General features: G+C 39.2%; 3 protein-coding genes across 3 annotated transcripts in view; 1 reads left to right on the forward strand and 2 right to left on the reverse strand.

Moving 5' to 3' along the window:
* The window catches only part of kiaa1217 (KIAA1217 ortholog), a 126,743-nt gene extending 118,926 nt beyond the window's left edge, over window positions 1-7,817 (reverse strand). The window contains exon 1 of the mRNA XM_008396763.3: window positions 7,199-7,817. Within this exon, the coding sequence (XP_008394985.1) occupies window positions 7,199-7,268 (70 nt within the window). The 5' untranslated portion in view covers window positions 7,269-7,817. The remainder of the gene's footprint in view (window positions 1-7,198) is intronic.
* Window positions 7,818-8,673: 856 nt separating this feature from the next.
* On the reverse strand, window positions 8,674-11,883 carry otud1 (OTU deubiquitinase 1). The gene has a single exon (XM_008396757.3). The coding sequence runs from the start codon at window positions 11,619-11,621 to the stop codon at window positions 10,401-10,403; it is 1,221 nt and encodes a 406-aa protein (XP_008394979.2). The 5' UTR covers window positions 11,622-11,883; the 3' UTR covers window positions 8,674-10,400.
* A 3,416-nt stretch (window positions 11,884-15,299) lies between these two features.
* Window positions 15,300-22,219, forward strand: tgif1 (TGFB-induced factor homeobox 1). Its single transcript, XM_008396756.3, has 3 exons — window positions 15,300-15,786; window positions 18,505-18,734; window positions 20,575-22,219. Exons 1-3 carry the CDS (start codon window positions 15,690-15,692, stop codon window positions 21,229-21,231), a joined length of 984 nt encoding a protein of 327 aa, XP_008394978.1. The 5' UTR covers window positions 15,300-15,689; the 3' UTR covers window positions 21,232-22,219.
* The last annotated feature ends 593 nt before the right edge of the window (window positions 22,220-22,812 follow it).

The raw sequence follows: 22,812 nt of genomic DNA on the forward strand, positions 1-22,812 counted from the left end.
ATTGTTATCTCTGGTATTAATGGCACTATTATATCCTCATTTGTTATTCGCTTCAGATAAAAGTATATGCTGAGTGTATAAACATAATTAATCACATAAATTCCCTGCAAAATACATTGAAGTTGATAGCTGTGACATACAGTAAATGTTAAAATGTTCAAAAGGTATGAATATTTTTGCAAGACACTGGATCATCCAAAGAGGACTTTGAGCAGCTGAAAGGGATAACTGCTGTATAAGGATTGCAGTTAAAATCTTCTCAGCACTTTCTCAATGTATTCCTCCCACAGCCGCTATGCTGCTACCGCACCCAATCAGTGGCGTCCCATCCAGTTACACACAGCCGCCCACCCAAACCTCCCATTTGTCATATTGACAGGAGCGGCTTGCGGTTATTGACTGGGAGCAGACTGTCTTCAAATTCACAAGCGTAGTTATCAAATTAGATACAAAAGCAAAGCGTGTGGAATGTTAAATGATTGGCGTCTGATGGCTTGTGTTTGCCAAGTGAGGTAAATAATATGTAACCATAAGGAGCTGTTTAAATGAATGGAAGTTACAGAGTAAAAGTATTAATGCTTTTGGTTTCTCTTATACCTCCTATAACTTTGACTTACTTGTCTAGGTTTTCTGTTGGGTCATTTTGATTTGTGACAAGCTCAGAAACTTTATTTTGTACTTTTTAAATTTTACTGGTCTTATTGTTTTTCATTTGAAGTTTTGATTTTTTATTGAGCCCAACAAAAGTCAGATCCAATGATGGTGTTAAAAAGCATTACGTTTTTCTGTAACTTTCTTAGTGTGTAAATGAACCTTTTGTCTGTGTTTGGTTGAAATGTTTGTTACCTGGGTTTGTCTTTTGTGGCAGCCATCTTGGGAGCCTGTTAAAAGAGGAGGCCTGCCTCAATCCAGCTCTTTTATAGGAAGTGCAGTGACAAGAGCTGGAGTTTGCTTGGTTGAAGCTTAAATAAATTAAAACAATAAAATGATTTGAAAATTGTGCTTTTGCATACAGAAAATGTTTTCCTCATATGTGTTTACATTGTGTATATTAAAGTTAACTTTGTTTTATTTTTCTCCACTCTGGCAGACTGAGGTCATTGGCCGATGTAAATTGAGAAGGCGGTATATGGGTGGACGGCTGGATGTAGGACTGATGGGAGAGGCTGCCATTTTTTAAATCTGCTGCGTTGCATCAGACTTAATAAACCAGCTTTGTTTGCTGTACAGCCAAGATTGACTGACTGACTGACTTCTCTATCCAAACCACATCCAAACCTCTCAGCATAACAAATGGTTTAGAGTACTTTTCTATAATCTATTCAGTCTGGTGTGGTAATATGTCTCATGACTCATGAGATTTTAAGTAAAGGTCAGAAAGGCAATCTTTGTCAAATTTACAATTTGCAGCCCCTAAAACTCTTGCTAGGTCAAGAGTGATTTCGCTTGTATGCAAACTTGGAATTTTATTATATTATTTTATGCTGGCTTGATAAGTGTGAAGTTGATTTTTGGCCTTTGGATGGACTAACTCCTCATGTCCTAATGTCAGTCCTATTTCCTATCAGAACTATTTAAAACAACCTAAAATAAACCTAACTCTGACAGGAGTAGGAATAATTATGATCTCAACTGTAACGGATTAAATCATAAAGTATGCTTAAAATACTGTTTTACAAACTCATCACCCCCTTTGTTACACTGTCGCAATGTTCAACATTGCGACAGTCTTCCTTTCTTGTATTCTGATGAGCTGTTTTCTAATAGTTTTTTCAGCAGAATAGTGCATAATATGTGTCTGACAGCATTGTGTGGTTCAGTCCCCATGAACTGCTGGAGTGAATTTGACTCATTAAAATCAATAAAGATTGCAGATATTAATGCTGAAACAAGATAACTTCTCAAAGAGTACAACAACACAGTGTATTTTAGTACATGCCGAGAGTGTATGGGGAAAAAAGTCAACCATCTAAGTATAGAAAGGTTTGATGTATCAAAAAGTGAATAGAAAGGAAATCAACTCTTTGTGTATGTGTGCGTGCATGCACATGTGTGTAATAATAGCTGACCTCTGCAGCAGTGACTGAGATCCTCTGATCAATTTGTGAAGTCATTAAACCCACCAAATGTGGATGAAAGATTCAGTGTTGTCAGCATGGAGTGTAGAGATAAGCTTTACACGAGCTCCATTATCAAGTACCGCCATACAAGGGTGTGTATGCGGACATGAATGCAGATGCACACTTTGTGTTGAAAATCAGCGCAAACCCTTATGAAACCTGGCCCATTTTCTCCCCGCACACCTATTTGGTATTTTCCTTTGAACATAACCTGGCTGCAACATCAAACGAGAGGCTATTTCACTTCTAACTCATGTGTGCCTAAATCAGTTTTTTGCTAACATTGCTCCCTTGGAAAAAAAAATGAAAAAGGAAGCTTAATCAGGGAGTGTATCATGCATGGTTAGTGGTAGAGAAGGGCATATGCAGACTGTGATTACATCCTAAGTTTTAACACTGAGACAAACTGTCTCACTTCACAAGTAAAGAGCAGCAGCTATTTACAAAGCACATCTTGTGGTGGATGAATAATAACCCTGTGGAGAGCTGTGCAGCCCCTCTGGGTGTTTTTATTTTAACAGTGAACATTTTCTTCTGTGTTATCCGACCTTAGCTCCTCTGAGATGACTATTAACATCATAGGCATGTTGGTTGTTTCTCAGCTGCTTCTCCATGTGACAAAAAAGGAGCCAATTCCATTCATCACTTGTTGCTGCCAGAGACGACAAACTACATTATATCCGACTTATACCATTACACTAAAATGCATTTCTTTAGCTACTCCATCATGTCATCTTCAGGAAGGAATTCATGCAGGGGAATGGTTTAGAAAAACAAAACAAAACAAAAATGAAAAGAAAAACATCTGTCCCTCCCCTACAACACCAGTATCCCACTGTAGGAGACACTGGAGCCTCCAGCAGAGGAAGAAGACAGAGGAGGGCGGCTCATTCATCAGGCATCTAGAGCCTCATCAGCCAGCTAGATGGAGATGATGGCTCTACCAAGACTAATTGCAACCACAGGAATAAGCTACATAACAAGTTTCACTCCCTCTTGTCCACCCCTGTTGTGTTTGTCTTTCTTCTTTAGTCTTGTAAAAAAAGTTATAATAATAAGCTTCCCTCCCAATGTTTATCTTCATTTCTCAACTAAGACCTTTATTCAGACTTGCCTTCCTCACACTTGATAACAAGACAAAATGTCACAAGTCAGGGTGTAGTACATACCGTTTTCTTTTTCTGAGATAACATACACTTTGAATATGCCGTGAATTAAATGACAGTCAAAAAAAATATGTCCACTAATGTAGACTTCTAAGCTTTAAAGTGTATTTTTAAAAATAACAATTAGAATAATTCGTTATGTTATTGATTTATGACTAAGTTAACTATGTTTTTGGAAAAAACAATTCTGAATAAAAAATCAGATAGGAGACAAATTTCCCTCAAAAAAGAAGCCATTGTACAAACAGAGACACTAAGGAGTGAAATGACCACTGTTGAAAGAGGGAAATTCATAGCGTTTCTTTTTTTAGAAACATACGGGATATCTGAGATATTATGACACAGTCATGTGAAATTACTTTAGGCAGAAAGGGAACAGCTGCTCAGTGGTGCCATTTCCTTTCTGACCAGGTCAAACAATTCAAGATGTTTTTAGGGATGTCCTTATCCCACCCACAGAATTGAACCGGGATTGCAGTCAAAGCAATTTAAACTGATTGTATTATAGATTTTTACTATGCTTTGATTTTATGTTATAAAATGTCATGCTGATGCTTTACACAAATAGCATACTCAGCATAAGCTAAACTTGAATTTACTGAACAGGGTAGTTGCAATCTAGACAATGTTATACTAATAGAATACAGTTTTTTCTCCTTTACTGCGCTTTAAAGCTATGAGGTTTCCAGGTGTATACAAAGCACACGTTTTTCTTTCTTAACTTGTAGTATGAACTTAACTATTGTACTATTAGATTGGAAATTAGCATGCCGAAACTTAAGTGATGCTCATTGGCATTTGGAACATAAAATCTTAATTTTGAGATCCATAGCTATTTCTATCCCCCTAAAATCCTATTTAAAACACCTTAAAACCACCTCAAACTTTTCTTAAGCATCAGGGGAAATGTAGTGGGTTTTATTCTTTCCACTACTTCACTTTTTCTTTTTTTACCTTTTCTAAGAAAACCACTGGAATGCAGCTAATTAAAACAGGAAGTACAACAGCATGTTGTCCACGCTTAATGCTTTGTTTTGCTCTCTAGGGGAACTTAAGGAACCCTTCAGGGACATGTCTTTAATTAAGAGTAAAAACAGCTGTTTAGCATTTTCAACAGCTTGCAAAGTCCAGACGGATCACCTCAAATGGTTATCAGATGCAATCATCCTACCAGATTTTGCTATTTCCCACTGTACCTAAATCACCAGCAGCTAAAATGAAAAAGAGCGAATGATCCCTCAATAGCAGAATATGTCCGAGAAACATAAAGCTTCATCCTCACCTTCACGTCTGTTTGATTTGTTTTCACAGAGAATTATAAGATGCACTGGCAGGATCTCATCTCAGCTTCTGCAGATTAATGTAGACACAGACACCATCTGCTTTAAAGAGATGGTACATAAGTGTACTCTGTGTTTATGTTTCCAACACAGATTTTACCATATTGCTGAAACTATCATGCAGGGACTAAAGGTGACAACATGCAATCAAGTTTATTGCTTGTGTACTAGGCAGTCATCAAGAAAGTAAAGATTTTTCAACAACGTAAACAAATAAAAATAAATTTATTTACAGTTCTACGTTTTTATTACCTTGCACTTCTTCTAAACTAATGGTTTCAACCCGAAGGTATGTATCTCGTCTTGGAGAGACTGAAAATATCATAAATCAGTACTGAATGATAATTTCTTAAGCAAAGCATCTTCAGTAATGTTCAAATCAGGGTAACATACTCCAAAAAGCAGACTAGAACAATGAATTGTGAAGCGGGTGCATTACCGTTATTCCCGTGATCATATGCTTTATGAGCATGTGCATCAGAACAGAAGAAGATGAAGACAGTGAAATTCGACCCCATGTCACCTGCCACAAAGCGGCAGAAAAATGGATCGGCTGAGTCAGAATGTGTAGTTTGTTGCTGAAGCTGCTGTTGTGTCCTCGCACACATCAACCCCACATGGCCCACATGCAATCTGAGTTCAACCTGCACACAGCATCAGCACTTCTACCCTCTGCAGTCAAAACGAATGTCCCTGACCTAATCTAATGACTTAAAAATTTTTAAAAAAATGTAAAAAACTGTATATGAAGTGATGATAAATTGTCACAAATGCTTCTATTGTATCACAACTAAAAAGAGACCTACCCACAAAGGACTACAGATGCACTCCTCAAGCGATTTGCAGTAAACAGGCAATTTTCCAACCATGTCCTAGCTCACTTGTTCTGTCACTCAACCTGTCACTATGGAGATGGGCTCAGTTTCTCTGCCATAGTCCCTATGCTGCAGTGCGCAGCTACAGAGGAAAGCAGAGATGGGTCACATCTAATATCACAGAGAACAAACCATATTTGTACTATATCTTCAATCTTCTATTGTTGATATACTATGGTCTGACTTCGTTGATACTCGAAAAGATGGCGGCTATAGTCAGGTCATCCCTAAATGCTCTACAAGGTCAGTGTCAGCTTAAGATCAGGCATGAGAACCGCTCGACTTCATGATAGGCGGGTCTGACCAGGGAGGAAAAAAGTTTGCAGCATCACGGAAAGGTCAAACTGCCACCTCAGATGAGTGTATTAAAAGGGAAGCACATGGAATAATCCCAGTGATGCCCATGCTCAAAGGACCACTAGCAATGTTCACACTGTAAAAACCAACTGAGGTATATACAATAAATTTACTGGAAGCTGTTCTTCCCACAACGTCATATTACAGTTGAGAATGTATTTCTGTTCACAGTAAATTATCTCACAATATATACTGTAATAAAATATATATTATGTATTTTTAAAAATACATAATATATTTTGTGACATCATAATATGAAGCATGTATCTGTGAAAACATAAAACTCCCTCCCTTCTCCCAGAGCTACTACTGCCATCTGCAAAAATACCAAATTACACTGGCGTCAGAAACAACCAATCAGAGCCAGGAGGAAGGTCTTAGAATTGTCAATCACACTTGTGTACATGCTGAAGAATTGTGACTTAACTTGAAACCAACTCACCAACATTGTAGATATATATACATTTTAAATGTTCAATGTTTATTTTGTAGAAAGGGCAATTATTTATTTAACTTTGTTGGTGTATATTGTTTCAAAGCTGTATATAAAAATTAAACCAAGTTCAAATTTACACAAGAGTCACATTCAGCCATTCACACTCAGAAATACACACATATTTATACGCTGAAATGTAGATTACTTGGGGTTAAGTGTCTTGCCCCGGGGAACAATGACATGTGGAGGCTGGAATCAAACCTACAAGCTTCCGATTATAAGAGAACTACTCTACAGACTGAGCCACAGTCACCCACATCAAGGTATACGTGTATACATAGCAATAACAGTGGGGGGTTTGTAAGCAAATGGATATAATTCATTCAGATCAGACTATCACATAAGCCACTGCCATGTTTTAAATAAACTTGCAGATGTCAAATATCTGACTAAACGGAACTATTTATCCCTAATGGTTCTGATAAGGACACAATGTATTTTCCAAAATGAGATAGATGAGGAAAGAAGGGCACTAAAACTGATTTAAAAAAACAGCCACTGGTTGCCAGTAATTTATCATAAATCCCTCATTTTGTTATTGCAGTGTATGACTATCACAATTTCTAGTAGCATGAGTAACATATTAGTGAAAGTAATGTTGGCTAAAAAAATTTATTTTTAAGAACAAAACGACCATTTAAAAATGCAGCATTTTTAACATGCCTAATAATGCATAAGAAAGTTTGGGCTTTTTAGGCAAAAATGTGCTATACAGTTAACTAGCAATGTTAAAGTACAGTACAGCTGTTTTAGAGCTAATTAGGTGTTTCAAAGGTTTCATTTAATACTGGTAATGGAATAAAACGCACTTTATCAAAAAAAAATATAAAATAAAATTTCTTACTGGCAAATTTGGGGCTTCCTTTGTGCTCACTAGGAGGAAGGTCCGCGAACTGCACCCGGTGTCCCGACATGTTGGCTGTTGGTTCCTCAGAATCCGCTCCGTAAACTTCCCCAGTGTCGAGGTGGACCGTGAGTTCTGGCGCGTGGGAATCCTTCACAGGCGCACCACGCGCGACAGAAGAGCGTCAGTGTCCGTCGGTGACTTTCTTTCTCTCTGTGCGCTGATTCAGAGCCAGCACAGTAGCCCACTGCAGAGAAGGAGTCCGATCTTACCTGTCTTCCTCTTCTCTTCTCTGCTCTGCTCTGCTCAGCCTGCCTGCTTGTTTATGATCCGTAGGAGAAAACCCAGGCGCCAGAGGAGCCCATTCCTCTTCCCGCATTAAAGAGGAGATTAAAACTTTCGTCTATGTGCCTGTGATTGCATCGTTACGTCACTATTGTAAAGGTTTCAGGTAAAAGAATATAACGTAACAAAATATAGTTAACTTAAGCAGCAGTTGAAGCACACATCACAAAACATGGCCATTTTATGTTATTTTTAGGTTGTTTCAGAAATAAGTTACATTTTTAAACTAAAATGAAAATCGTAATATGGCGTGCCTAAATGCACACTTTAAAAATATACATTTTACTATGACCTGTGCTTTGTCCGCTGAGTTAATAAAGAAGCCCCGAGTATCCCTACGTTTGAACAAAAAGAGAAAAAGAAATACTGCACAACATTAAAGTAATTTTGGAAATATTAGAGTGTAGAGTGCCATCTAGAGGAAGCAAAGTCAAACTGTTTTTTTTTTTTTTCTTTTCTTTTTCCTGGCATTGTGGCAGTTTTTCTTGGATGCAACAAAAAAAAATCAAGGGTCATTTGGTGTACTCCAAATAATTTACTGTAACAAACCATGATGGAGGTATTTCGGAAACACTTCCAGGAACCTTATAAAAATAGATTGGAATGTGTTGCAGTAAGACTAAGGTATTTTTTGGTTTTGAAAGTTGTTCTCCTGCAGACTTTGCTTTTAAAATCCTTACTTGGTCATAAGATTCATAGATACAGATTACTAGTGAAGATCCTTTTCTAAAGTGACAAAGGTTGGTATCTCCATCTATTTCTGTTTATAAATCCATAGATTTGTCATGTACTGTGTGATGCACAAATATTCACATCTCTAAACGTTGTCACGTTACAGCCACAAACTGTATTTTAATCCGATTTTATGTGACAGACCAACACGAACTAGCACTAGCACGAGTTTGCTGATGTGGAAGCAAACTCATGATTTTAATTTTGTTTTTACACCAAGTTCTGCAGTTGGACCCGAATAATTTGCTGTAGGATCATCGTAACTGACATCGTTCAAATGGAGTTAAGTACAATCTTTGTACTACAAAGCCTTTCAGATAATACTAGCAACAGTACATTAGAAAAAAAAATAAGAAATGTTCATTTGTAGATTTAAAAAAAAGCAGGAAAATGTAATCTCATTTTTACATTTTATTCAGAAACAATCCAAAAAAATAAAAAACAAATCCATGAAATTTATAGAAATAACTCAAGATCATCAAGACACCAAAACTTAATTGTGGTGGGACTAGGCATGGACTGAAAAACGGTGTGAAGCAATTCTGGTTTCACAAATTCTAAAATATACTATATTATGTGCCTACAGTTTAAGGTTGTTTTAATGACAAGTCAGATAAAGTGCCAGAGTGACTGGAATTTCTCCAGTTGTGTGGAACATAGACTCTCTACCGCTACCCCTCCCCCACATGCTGCTGCTAGTCAGCTGTCTGAAAAAAAAGAAAATACACCTTTTACTTGCTTAGAAAAAAAGAGAGAAAGAAACATGATTTTAAAAAAAAAGAAAAAGAGAATCCACCCGTCACTCTTACTAAGGTACTACGTTTACTTTAAAACTACCGCAAAACTGAGTTGGCACAATTTATATCTTTGTATATGCCAATGCATTAAGATAAGAAAAAATGACAAAGCAGTTATATCTGTAGTAATATATTACTTCAGCAGCAGTAGGAAAGTTTTACTGATCTAAAGAAAACCAATTAGAATATGTTATGCTTTTTTGTGCTACTGCGGATAAAATGTGGTGAGAATCCAATAACCAACTTATACCTAGTTGGAACTTTTGTGCAAGAGAGAAAACAGATTCTTTAAAAATACAAAGATTAAAAAAAATACATATGTAAGAAAATGCAATCTAAAATTCACTGCATTTCAAACTGGGTTTTTACACATTTCAAAACAAAATTCCATACATTTCCCAGTTCAAATGGACAGTTTTTTCAGCAGTCTTAAACATTTTGGACATTTGAATATAAAACACTGATGTTGAAATGGGTTAAATAGTTGTCAGTTGTAGGTTTTGCAAGTCATGAAAATTAAACTGGCTTTATTTTTTTGGAATGCAAGGTTTCACTACTTTTTTGTGTGTCTGGACTAACTGAGATCAGCTCCATCTTAAAATCTATAATTGATTTCTCAAATAAAGATTGGAGGATCTCACATAAAATGTGGGTTCTTTATATTAGATCTAGAACTTTTTTTTCAAGTTTATTAGGGTTGGTCAAAATCATCCACTTTGCAGTTGCCTGAAACCTAAAAAGTAGTGAAATGGTTCTTTGTGGGGGTTTGAGATACATTCAGTCAGTGAGTAAAAAAACCAAACATAGTAATGGGTAACATTAAAATGTAGTTGTGATGAAGCAAAGACAAAGCAAGTCGTTCAGACATAAAAACACTTCAATTTTCTTTTTGGCATTTTTAGATGTTTATCCTCAGAAAATAGAAAAGGAAAAGTCAGAAATTCAATAGTTTTCTAAGTGCTTTTTGTACAAATTCCAGACTGCATTGGAGCCCTGTTTAAAATGTGTCAACTGTTGCACAAATGATGTCAAAAGTATAAATGGTCGGCCAAGAAAAAGGCAAATAAATGTTGTACACTGCAAAAATACTCAAACTCAAAGCATCACTGACGTCAACATAACTAAAATCATCCAAAGAACAAGCATACATCCTTTCAAACTCCAATCTGGACGTTTTGGTATGTAGAAAAACTCAAGTCTGTGCACTGCACTTTGTTTCACACATAGAAATATTATAAAAAATAATTTAAAGCTGGAAGAAAGTCATCAGAAGAATCTCCCTCTGTCATTCTGTAAGAAAATATGTCCTCTGTCATACAAACTTTATTTCAAACATAACCATTTTGTTCTAGGTACATCTTAGACAGCGAGGCTGCCATAGATTTTGCCAGCTCCTCGTCCCGCTTCCTCTGCATCTGTGATTGTCGACACCAGTCCTCATACTCTGGGTTGGGGAGACGCTTGTCCAATACGACATCGTAGTGACCATTGCTGAGCCAGCTAAGCCAGATTGCCGGTTTGGAGGCGTCCTCCTCCCCAAGATAGTGCACCATGGTGGAAACAGTGGAACTCTCCAGGCTGCCACCAGTCGTAAGGTGGATGTTGACATTCAGCATTTGACTCATGGCTAGGAGCTCTGGATACCCAGCCCAGGCACCGTCCTGCGCCGCGTTGATCAAGAACTCTCCAACGTCCCCCTCAATGATGGGTATGAACTCGTCCAGGTGGTCGGCGATGTGGTGCACGGTCTGCTCCCGCAGCTCCCCATGCCTTGCTTGGTCTCCGTATGTGGCCTTGCACACAGCTCTGTACAGGCAGTTGCCATCTGGAATGATGTGGTACCTGTACTTGTGTCTCTCCTGGAGGTACTTGTTCTGCCTCTCCACCTCAGCCAGATACCTGGTGACCTTATCGTTGATGTCCCCCGTTTCTTGGCATCTCTGTGGTGGAGACTCCTGGAGGACACTGAGCTCAAAGGACTTCTCCTCTTTACGTGATGACCCCATGGGAGAATGTTCTTCAATATCCACAGAGTTAAATCCATTCCTTCTAGAAGATGTTTCTGAAGAAGTTTCATCCTCGTATGAATTCCTCATCGTCCCATTGATACTGCTGCTCCTAAAAACATGATTCCCAGGAAACATCTCATCAGTTCCGTTGCCCAGATGATTAATCATCTCCACCATTATATCTGAATCACAGTCATTGCAGGGCTGATTTTCACCTCTTTGCGACTTGTTCTTGGACTTCTTGACGATGTGAACCGGTACAGACCTTTCCACTCCATCAGGTCTACGGATTATTATCTCAGCCGTCGATGTGAAGTGAACTGGCTTCACCGGTGAGGCTTCGTAGCAGGAAAATGCTGGCATGTTTGTCTCACTCCCGTTAGTCGCTGAAGTTGTGCGCAGTCGAAGTTGTCCGTCGACCTCAGAGGAACTTTGCGTGGCCGCGTTGGGGTGTTCGGACGCCGGAGACAGATTGACAGTAACTTTCCTGGACCTGGACGCCCTCGGGTAGTGTGTGAGAACGCTGTTGTACAGCTGCATGTTTGAAACGCAGTCCTTTATAGCGGGCGAAGCGGCCGTGCCGTTACGAAAACATGACAACAGCGGCTAAAAATATATGAAGACCCGTGTCATCGGTAACAACAGCGGGGGGCTGTTGGGAACGTCTCCATGGCCCCCAGTCCCCTTATCAGCAACACGCAGAGACGACGACACGCTCCTGTTCGGGCTCTTTGCGTCACTTGCAGACAGGGTGCCTCCCTAATTTTAGAGTTGAAACTGCAACTGGACCCTGCTGGTTAAACAGTCAGGCAGGATTCAATCACATACACTTCCCTTCGAGATTTTCAAGATAAAATTACATTTTAAAAAAGTTTCGATGTTTTTTTCAAGCCAGTTTCTTGTGTATAATTGTCCCAAAAAATATTTTATAATATAAAAACACCAATCATGAATTGTGACATAGAACAAGATAACTACAGTCAAACATGACAGCAGATAAACACAGAAAACTGCCTTGTTGCTTCAGGGCCTGGGCAAATTGCCACAATTATTAGAAACTAATAAAGAAGTCCAGCTGTCAGTTGGTGATTTTTAAGCCGTGAGTTATAAAGAATCGCTATCACGCCATTAAGTTCATTTCGGATTGGCCTCTTCAAAGCCTGAACAAATACGAATACGACACTCATACTTTGAAATCCTACAATGTTCCAAAAATAAAACAAATATCCAAAGAAGAGTTACTCCAAAGTGTTATGAAAAGCCCACCAACAGTTTTCACAAATGCTCTCTGGCAGCTGCTGATGCTTAGGGTTTGTGAAACAAGCCATCAGGTTTGGAGGATAATAACATTTAATATAAGGTCATTCTGGTTTTTTTTTATTGCCCTTAATAAATTAAATCCTATTCTGAAAACATCTTGTTTCATTTACTAATGTGAAACAACACTTTGGGGAGCATTTGAGGTGTGCAAGCAAAGGGTTCCTAAAGCAGATTAGAACACAGAAACAGGTTTGTATGATTTTTTCCCCCTTCCCTCATTATTTAATTCAGTAAATAGTCTTTCAGATTATTTGTGTTTACATTTTAATAATAAAATGTAATTGATAAATGTAAAGACTTTTCTCAAATGTATTGATAAATTTAAGTTTTCATTAAAAAAAACACACACATTTGACTTGACTGCAATCTGTCTAAACATCGAAGTCAAAATAGCTATTTATAACGTGACTAATTAAGAGTTTGTATTTTAGCTACTTAGCAAGTACATGCCCAGGAAGGTGACAACATTTTTGTCGTAAACAAGTGGCCCAAACGTTTATGTGTAAAAATAAAGTTTTATTTTGAAAGGACGCATTTGCCATCTGCTTTGTTTTGTCACTAGGTGACTTGACCCATCTTCCTGACATCAGCGCAAGTCATAGGAGGACACTTTTTTATTTACAGTATGACTCTCCAACAGCCAATGAGAAGCGTAGAAAGGAAAAGTAAAGAAAAGTAAAGAAGGAAAAGTAACAATTAAAAAAGAAAGGAAGGAAGAAAAAGATAGAAAGAATCTTATGAGATTTGGACATAATAATTGGGGATACAATAAATACATACAACCACAATAGCTGCAAACAAACTACAAATTATTGAATACAATATTTATATTACTGTATTAATTACTAATATTATTATTACATTTTTCAATTGTACTTATTCTTGAATGACAAAAGGCTATAAGCCTTTGATATGACAAACTTGTTCATATGCCTATATTTAACGCCTGGACTGCTAGACCTTGTGGAGATTCCCAGAATGTGACTGCTTTATATAGCCTTTACCTCATAGCGGTCATGTGGTTACAATTCAAGCTGTTACATGTTCTGATGAATTGATATCATCAGAACATGATATAGATCATCATGTTCTGATATTTCCTGAACATGCATTCCCTGATGCACGTTCAGGAAATATTATGCTTAGTAATAAATGGAGGTAATCATTTAGTCTGTAGAATATTCATGTTCTGACAATGACAATGACAATGCAGGTGCAACCACGTATTGAGAAAGATTTTCTTGACGATCAAGTGTGGATTTTCCTTCTCCTTCCTCTTAGCTCTAACCAGGCCCTGCCGAAGAAAACCTTACTCTCAGATGCTCCCACCACCAGCATGTTTCACTTTAGATATGGTGTATAGGAGGAACCAAGTAGTGTAAGTCTATGTTTACCACAAATTTCAGGTTTGTTTAGATCAAATCATAACACCTTCATCCATGTGTTTGCTGTGTCCTCTACATGGCATGGGGACTTTCTTTCAACAATAACATTCTTCTTGGCAGCCTTCCATAAAGTTGAGCTAGGGCCCATATTTGTCCTGCCCAAAGATCCCCCCCCCCCCCACACACACACACCCTAAGCTCTGGATCTCTACAGCTGCTCCTGGATTATGATGGGCCCACCTACTGTTTGTGACTGTTTGTCTGATTAACGCTCTCCTTGTCCAATCTTTCTGCTGAGGTGGACGACCATGTCTTCGTAGGTACAGTAGTAGCATAATTTTTGGACATTCAGATGATGTATTGAGCAGTGAACCGTTTGATCGTATATTATCTTTAACCTAACCCCGACCACAGTTTTTTGTTTTCCTTATCAATCTCCTGTATTCTTTCGTCTTAATGATATCATTTGTTCACTAATAAGCTGCATTCACACTGATATTAAACAACGCAAATGTAGACACTATTTATTAATTGGGTGACTTCTAAAGGCAATACGTTCAAATTCATTTTAGTTAGGGGACATCAAATTAAAGAGGACTGAATAAAAATCCGCCTCAGTTTTTGAAATGACAAAATCTGAAAAGGTGTTGGGCATTCTTTTAGCCTCTAGTAAAAGTGTAAACAGATATCTTCAGTTGATATGTGGGCTGCAAAGAGATATTTAAGAAGATTTTCTTTTACTTTATAGTTAAAGTATTTATGCATGTGGGGTTGCACGGAAGCATCTCAGCTGCCAGAGGGCGCTCGAGGACCTCAGGTTTCCCTCATATTCAAACATAGAATCTGTGGCAAAACGAACCACTAGAGGGAGACATTCTCACCTCAAAGATGGAAGCCAAGCGGTTGTTTGGAACAAATTCATGCAAACAGCCGATGCCACAGCAGCTGTCGCAAGGTTGTGGTGCGCATACAAATGAAGGCATCGATCGTTTCCCTCCCCATCGCCGTCCTTGTTGTTGGTTTCAATAACGTGAACTGGCGCACTGTAACCCTCCAGCTGCTGCAAGGCGGGGTCAATATGTCACTACTACACACACGTCTGGAGGGTTATACTAGGAATGGTAACAGTATTAACAAATTTAACTAACATTCATTCATTTCCCGTTGCAACAAGGCAAAATGAGAGCGAAAGGAGGAGTAGTAGGAGTGATTTAGGGTACTTATATTGTCCAACACTAAATAATTGAACGGTTTGAACCCTAATGCACATAATAGGATCACCCTCTTAAAAAAATCACAGCCTTTGGTAGTAAGTCGGAAGATAACCCCACCACACATGTTCTAGATTTTTTTCATCCTTTTTTTTAAGAGGTTTTGCCTAAAGGCAAACCGTGTTTGTTTCACTCAGTTACTGCCACGAGGTCCGCAGTGCTCCCTCCGACAGCCTGTTTTGTTTTCATTCCGATCCCCCTCGATGAAGAAATAACATGCTTTCCCAGCATATTGTTTTCAAATGTGTGTGTGTGTGTAAGTTATTATGCATTTAGGGGGAATTCTGCAGTAGTTAAAGCCTTACGAAACCGTATGTATTCATGTCAGTGGAACAAGCCGTGCTGATGTCAGAGATTTTCTTCCCCATGCAGCTCAACATGGTGGGAGGATCTCTGCGTTGAGTCACGCAGCTGTCAAAGATAGCTGTCACCCAGTTTCAGGATCAAACACACACACACACACACAGAGTCAACGAGGAAAAACGGCTTTGAGAGCCGAAGGGACGGAGTGGTCTCAGGTAAACCCCCACCACCACCTCTACTTTCTTTTTTTTTATACCACGATTCACAACAGGGACCAAGAGAAGAGAGACCAGTATAAAATTATTTTTTTTTTTTTAAAAAGAAACTTGATGAATAAGGATTTTTTCCCCCTGGGATACACACTGAACGGACGAAAAACAGAGGAATTACTGGGCATTTTACAAACGGAGATGAAGACGAAAAAAGGTAGGTGGGATGTTTTGGATGAGATTGTTGTAGAAGAATATACGTTTTCCCGTAACTGGGAAAACGGTAAACAGAATGATTCTCCTCATATGCAAACCATGCAGTCCATTGTTTCCTTCTCAGACATGACAGGGGGCTTTTCTTCCACCATGTGCTGGCGCGGTGTCAAAAGTCGATATGCTTGTTTTTCACTCACCGTTTAAGATTAGTTACACGTGTGTTTATGCTACTTTTGCGCTATCCTGTGTTTACGTGTTTTCATAAGGAAGTCTCGACCTAAATTGAAAGCGCAAAAACGTTAAAACTTACGAGGAAGACACCGTGCTTTTGTTTTTTGTACCTTTTGTATTTAGGCATTTTTCATTAAATAAGTGACGAAGTAATACATTGATGATAAAAGCCAAAGTTGGTGGCACTATTGTTGTGTTCGCGAGTTTGTGACGTTTTCACAACGTGCTTTCGAATAAATAAAAAAAAAATAAAAAATCGATACCTTGTATCTTTTCGGTCTTAAAGAGACAAACACATTAAGCGCGGTTTTAAAGCGTCTGAAATCAGAAAGTAGGCTAATGTTCTTATTGACCTCATTGTTGGGAAGTTGGCTGTTGCCTTGTTCGTGGACCTCGTGGTGCAGCTCCTTCACGCAGGCACACAATAGAAACCATCTTACAAGTTGTGTTAAACTTCCTAAACCAGCGACTTGAATGAGTCTGAACACTTTTCTGATCATTCTGATTAGTTGCAAGTTTTAGGAAGGTGTTGAGTTCACCATAAAGTATCTCTTGGCGAGTGGAAACTTTTCAGTTGGGTACAAAGACGCACGCAGCCCTTGGGTTCTTTTGTTTAGTCTGGAGACGCTGATTTGCAACAGGTCTCCCCTCCCCCTTTCCCCTCTTCTCCAGCCTACGTAATTACCTCATCCTGTTGGGAACTTTCTTGCTCTTTTCCCACTACTTTGTTCTTATGCAGACCTCTTAAGCCTCATCTATCCTTTGAATTTTCTTACATGGCTCTCTAAGCTGTTCTGGTGTAAATATTGGTCTAAATATCACAAATACTGGCGAGCTGCTTCAAAAGTTATTTCTTTCAGGAGAGGAATTTTCCAAATGAATACTTCTGCTTAAATGTAATTTTCAGTTTGCTGCCAGTCAGGGCAGGGATTATATACTCTTATCAATATGTTGAGGTTAAATTTGAAGTTTAAAAAAAATTCCATGTACCGTTCTTAAGAGTTTAAAGTAATTTGCATAAGATGCCAGGGAAAGTCCCAAAGCGACTGGAGTTTTCTCCAGCTTTATAGGGCATAGAGTAACACAGCACTGCCCCCTTCTGACCTGTTGCTGCGTACTGCTGGTCTGCTGGCTGAAATGTTTACTTCTCTCATTTACAAAACCCCCCCCCCCAAAAAAAAACTCATTTAGCTGTTTGGAAATATTTCTAACCAGACCAGCAAGAATTTGCAGTTTTACAGAGGCCATCAGGGTTCGTAGTCCTAAGGGTGTTGTATTGTTCCAAGTAGATATTCTGTACGCAACTAATTCACAAATACAAACTTAAACTTCAAACCCCAAAATTGTCAGATGTAATGCCTCCTCCTTTGTTTTTGGTGTACTTCAATGACTGCTATTTGTCGCCACCTACAGACATAGTTAGTGTGACATTTGGATCACTTTTGTTTCATATGCCTGGACAACAAATATGGCCTTGTTTACAAAGAATCTTTTGGAAAACACAAAAGGATAGAAAAGCATTCTCGCATGGATATGGCCTGAAATTCTTGAATTTGTCAGTCAGGCTGACAGTCATGGTGTAAAAACCTAAGAGGTGTCACCCGTCGCTCTAATGTAGGACTACTGGGTCTAACAAATATCAAAATGAACATCAAATTGTCATTTACAAACTACCGCAGATTTACTGGGCGTTATTTCTGGTTTAATTTCATGTATAAAAATAAATTAGTCGCTGCACAGATTAAGGGAGCAAAAATGCATGTTACCGATGACACTCACTGGGTACAGTAATTAGAAATATTTTCAGTTTTAACAAAAAAACAAATGTATTGCCTCAATTATTACAGTTTTTGCAGCATTAATACTGCTAAAGTTTGCTTTCTTGTGAGGATCACATACCAGCCTTTGACGAGTCAGCATGAGGAATTGCTTGTTTTCCCCCAGCAGAACCACCACTGACACTGCAAGACAACTAGACCCACCATGCGGTTTACCTAAGATGACATAATAAATAAATTTTGCGGCTGGCAGCAGAGAAATTCCTGGAAAAAAGGGGTTAAGTATGTTATTTAGTTATGAGAGCGACTTTGTTGATATGTCACTCTCATGCTGATTCAAAATCCCCCAAAACCTTGTTTGATAATGACTAATATTGAAAGCAGAACCTTCTAATCTTTTTTTTAAAGGCACCGCTCCTTACAGAATCCCTTGTAAATGTTCCTTTCCCTTGTTTTTGTTCTGTTTGTGAAGGCAGGGCTTTTTAACTGACACAACATCAGGCAAGCCTTTGTGACGTCCCCCTCCTCTTTTTTTTCCTTCTCACATCCTCCTTCCCTCGCTCCTTATATGAATCACATGGCTGAACTTGACAGCTCGCTTCCGACACATCAGCTGCCTTCCAGACAGCCTCTGCGGGACTTGATGAAAACAGGATAGTCTCTTCTCCCCCCCCATCCCGTCCTAATGTGCTCTCCTTTTCTTGTTTCAGGTCTGACAATGCTGTCGGGGAGCGAGACAGATGACGAGGATAGCGTTGACGCCCCCCTGGATCTGTCCTCGAGCTCCGGGAGCAACGGGAAGAGGAAACGGAGAGGCAACCTGCCCAAAGAGTCGGTCCAGATTCTTAGGGACTGGCTGTATGAGCACCGTTACAACGCTTACCCATCAGAGCAGGAGAAGGCCCTTCTCTCTAAGCAGACTCAGCTCTCCACGTTGCAGGTATGAAGTGAAGTCACATAAAATTACCAAAGACTCGCTGCCAGTAAGCCATTAAAGTAAAACAAAAACACCCACCACTGTAAAAACTTGAGAGGAAACAAGCGTGAGCTTTACTGACTCATATCCTGTCAAGATGGCAAACGCAACACGTCAACAGTGAATTGAAGGTCATCCAAACCAGCTTGACGTTGCAACACGAAAAGTGTATGAGGCAACGTGAGTAAACTCACTCCCTGTGAGTGCTGCGGGTTTGGCTAAGAGACATTGGACAGGAATTTCCCTCCCTCCAGCCTCGTTCCATCCCAGCTGTCTGGGAACAATGCATAGTCATTTACATAGTTAAGAGTTACAGGCCTCCCCGAGCCAGTTACAACTAGCCTAAAGGGGTGAACAGAAAGAGGGGTGGGACAACGGTTGTTAATAGTTTGACAAAGGAGATTAGCTCTTATTGTTAAACCACATAATTTAAAGGGAGAGTTGAGGATTTTTCAAGTTGAGTCATGGGTAGTTAATGTGCTACTCACTTAGCATTTTTATTCAGCATTAATCCAGATAAGTTGGCTCGCTACACTGACGTTCAAGAACAGGGTTCATCATCGAAAGCGAAGTTCAACTACCTTTAAAAATATAAAAACTACAGTCACATACAGGTTTAAGTGAATACTATTTTACAAAATTTTAATTCATAGTTAATTTTGTTTTGGTTGGCTATTTACAGACAAGTCTCACTTTTGAGGTGGTGTGTCACCAGTGAGCTTCCTGATAGAAACTGCAGTGTAAAGTAATACTAAAAAAAAAAATAATAATAAAATGTAATTCACATAAATGCCTATTTTCTCAATTATGCACTTTATCTCTCATAAAGTGGCTGCATATCTTTTACATGTTCCTTCTCAGGACGTGTTTCACTGAAGAAGCTCATTGGTGATGCACAAGATTCAGACAAGAATCTTTTAAGTGTTGTCTGAATAATCATAGGCAATTTGTGAATTTAACTGCCTAATGATGAAATAAGGGTTAAAGGTTCGTAACATAGCATTTGCTTTAGCCACTTTGTTTTTGAGATAAGAGTTGTTTTTATGATGGCAACAGCCTACTTTGATCTTGGCCACTCTTGGACTAGCCATTAGCTATCTCTTTTAGCGCAACTCATTTGGACTCATGCGAATTAAATGGTGCCAGTGGAATGATGGTGAATGCTGTTTGTGCTAAGTGTAGTTTTGGTGTCTCCAGTGAGAAATGCAACAAGAAGTCCTCCTGAAGTTTGCAGTCTCCCTAGTGAAACTATGGTTTCTAGTGAAACACGGGTTTCACTAGAAACCCTAGTGAAACCATAGTGAAAGTTACAGGGAATAAGAGTTGACAAGTGGCACACAATATGTTCCTGCAGTGTTGAACATGTGAAATTTGGAGAAATACATTATCAGCACTTTTAATGCCAATTCAAGTTGGTGCCACAACAGTAAGCAAAACCCAGTGACTTTCCTGCTTGGAACTAGAGTTTGACTGGAGGGTTGCGTCATTCCCAGAATGATGCAACATTCCCAGTTCTTATGAGACAAATCGAATGAACCACCATTTACTTCTGGTCTTGTATTAACTGCTCATCCTTAAAAAAAGAACCTTTAAAAAGTTTCCACTCTATGAAGTCTAAATTTAAAACTTTGTATTTATAAACTCTGCACTTCTGCAGTCCCAGAACATGCGGCTTGTAGTAATTGCATTTTACCCACTTCCATCAGTTCTTAATTTGTGAAAAGTTTTTTTTTTTAAGGCATAAAATAATAGCCAAACAATGCAGCTTTCTCATTAAAGTGACTCATGTGCTTGTCTCTTTCAGGTGTGTAACTGGTTTATCAATGCCCGGCGACGACTCCTCCCAGAGATGCTGAGAAAAGACGGAAAAGACCCCAACCAGTTCACCATCTCCAGGAAAGGGAGCAAGGCCGGCGACAGCTTCTCCGACAGCTCCCAGTCCCCGAAACACAACAGTCCTGTCGCGGGCGCAGAGGAGGCCTGTGACAAACGCGCCCTCCACCCTTCCAGCTTCGATCCCAGCATTCCCAGCGTCCTGAGGAAGCCTGTGTCCCACTCCATGTCTTCTCCGGTCTCCTCGTCTCCCTCTCCTGGCCTCATTCCAAACCGGCCCTCTGTCATCTGTCACACCACTGTCACCACAGCCATGCAGGCCAGCCCGACAGCCTCCCACCCTTCAGTGCCAGGAATGAACTGCGACAGGGCGGCCGAGCTGTTGCAGTCCGTGCAGGCTCAAGCGATGTTCCGGTGCCGGGATGAGGGGCCGCTCTCTGCCACCACCACCATTCTCAGCAGCACCAGCATGGAGGGCAACCTCAGCCCCCGCAGCGGCCTGTTCAATACCCCTCCCCCGACCCCTCCGGACCTCACACAGGACTTCAGCGGCTTCCAGCTCCTGGTGGACGTGGCCCTCAAACGGGCTGCGGAGATGGAGCTGCAAGCCAAACAGCTGGTGTCCTAAAGGAGAAGAAACGGGGAGGGGTGGGGGTGGGGGGGGGGCAGGAGGAGGTCGGGAAGGAGACTGACTGTGTCTCGAATGTGGATCTCCTCAGTTCAGTGACTTTTTTTTTCTGCTGCACGCAAGAGAGAACAAAACCACATGAAAGCCTGATCATTTCTATTTTTGGTATACCAATCGACATGATGAGGATGGTTTTTTTATTTTTTATTTTTTTTTGTCATTTTAAAAAACTGTATCAAGGTGCCTTGGCTGTAAGTTTAGTCATTTCATATACATGCGTATGTATCTACATGTGTATTTTATTTGCACACAGGGACCAAAAAATGTTATCAAAGAAATGCTGCCTGTCTTTATGTCTTTGACTTGTACTGAATATCGCCGTAGAGGGATGGAGCAAGAGCTGGATGATTCAGACGGGTCGCGTCCACACTCATTTACGGTTAAAAACATTTCAGAGTTCCTGATTGCTCTGCCTCATTCATTTGCACACTAAAGGCAGAAAAAAAAGGTCATCTCAGTGTCTTACACTTTGCTCTTGGCATCGATGAAAAACCTATTCACTACTGTAGTTAATGTTTAACTGTTTTCATAAGTATAGTTATGATTTTTGTCATTTACTTTTAGCTAATTTTAAAATAAACTTTTTTTATACTCTTATTTTCATACCAAGGGATATTTTTCAGATGATCAATGTAGCAGGTTCTTAGACTGAGCCTTCACCCCTCACCGTCACTCAGCGAAAACAACGGCCAGTGGACTGTAAAGTTATAAACACTACGTATTGCTGTTTTTCAAACTGAAAGACAATTTTTTTTGTTTAGTTTTTTTATTTTGAAATCACCAAAAACAAACATTTTCATCTATAATAGGATCATGTGTACAATTGATGTGACACAATGCCCAATGATGTGATTTCTTTTCATACTGTGCAATGTTTGTGGCAAAAAGTGGTCACATGGGATTCAAATAAAGTCTTGTTTTTTCTAAATATTGATCTTTTTTTTTTTTTGCGATAATTCCTTGTTGCTTAAACCACAAATTGTCATTGTTGAAGAAACCTGTAATGGCTGCGCTGTATCCAAGCAGGCCATTAGAACATTGAGTGGAAGGAAAAGTTCGCAGACAGAATAACCTCGACAGTGTGGTCATCTCCATGAAACGCAGCATTGAAGTACTAAGAGATGCAAAAGTAGTCACAATCAAATATTCACTCGACATACTGTAGAGTACACTGGTATGTTTTAGTCTTCTAATTATTCTATAAAATATGTATTGAGTCCGAGATTTTTTTTAAATTATAGTTAACGTACTACCTGTATACTAAGAACCACACGCAATGTCTTTCCAGTTACAACTACGAACTGCCTAATAGAGTAGTAGGGCAGTAAAAAAATAAAAAAGAGGTTACTTAAATATTTGATTTTTTTTGTAGCAACTCGCTATCGGTAGAAGTAAAATTAAGTCTTGGGAGATATCTACTGAATTAGACATTAGCTACTTAAATTTTTTTAACAAAACCACACTTCAAAAATCCTCAACTCTCCCTTTAATAAGCATTTACTCTCCTGTAAATCTAATTTA

Source organism: Poecilia reticulata, chromosome 20 (genome assembly GCF_904066995.2).
Source record: "Poecilia reticulata chromosome 20, P_reticulata-male-v2, whole genome shotgun sequence".
Lineage (NCBI taxonomy): Eukaryota > Metazoa > Chordata > Actinopteri > Cyprinodontiformes > Poeciliidae > Poecilia > Poecilia reticulata.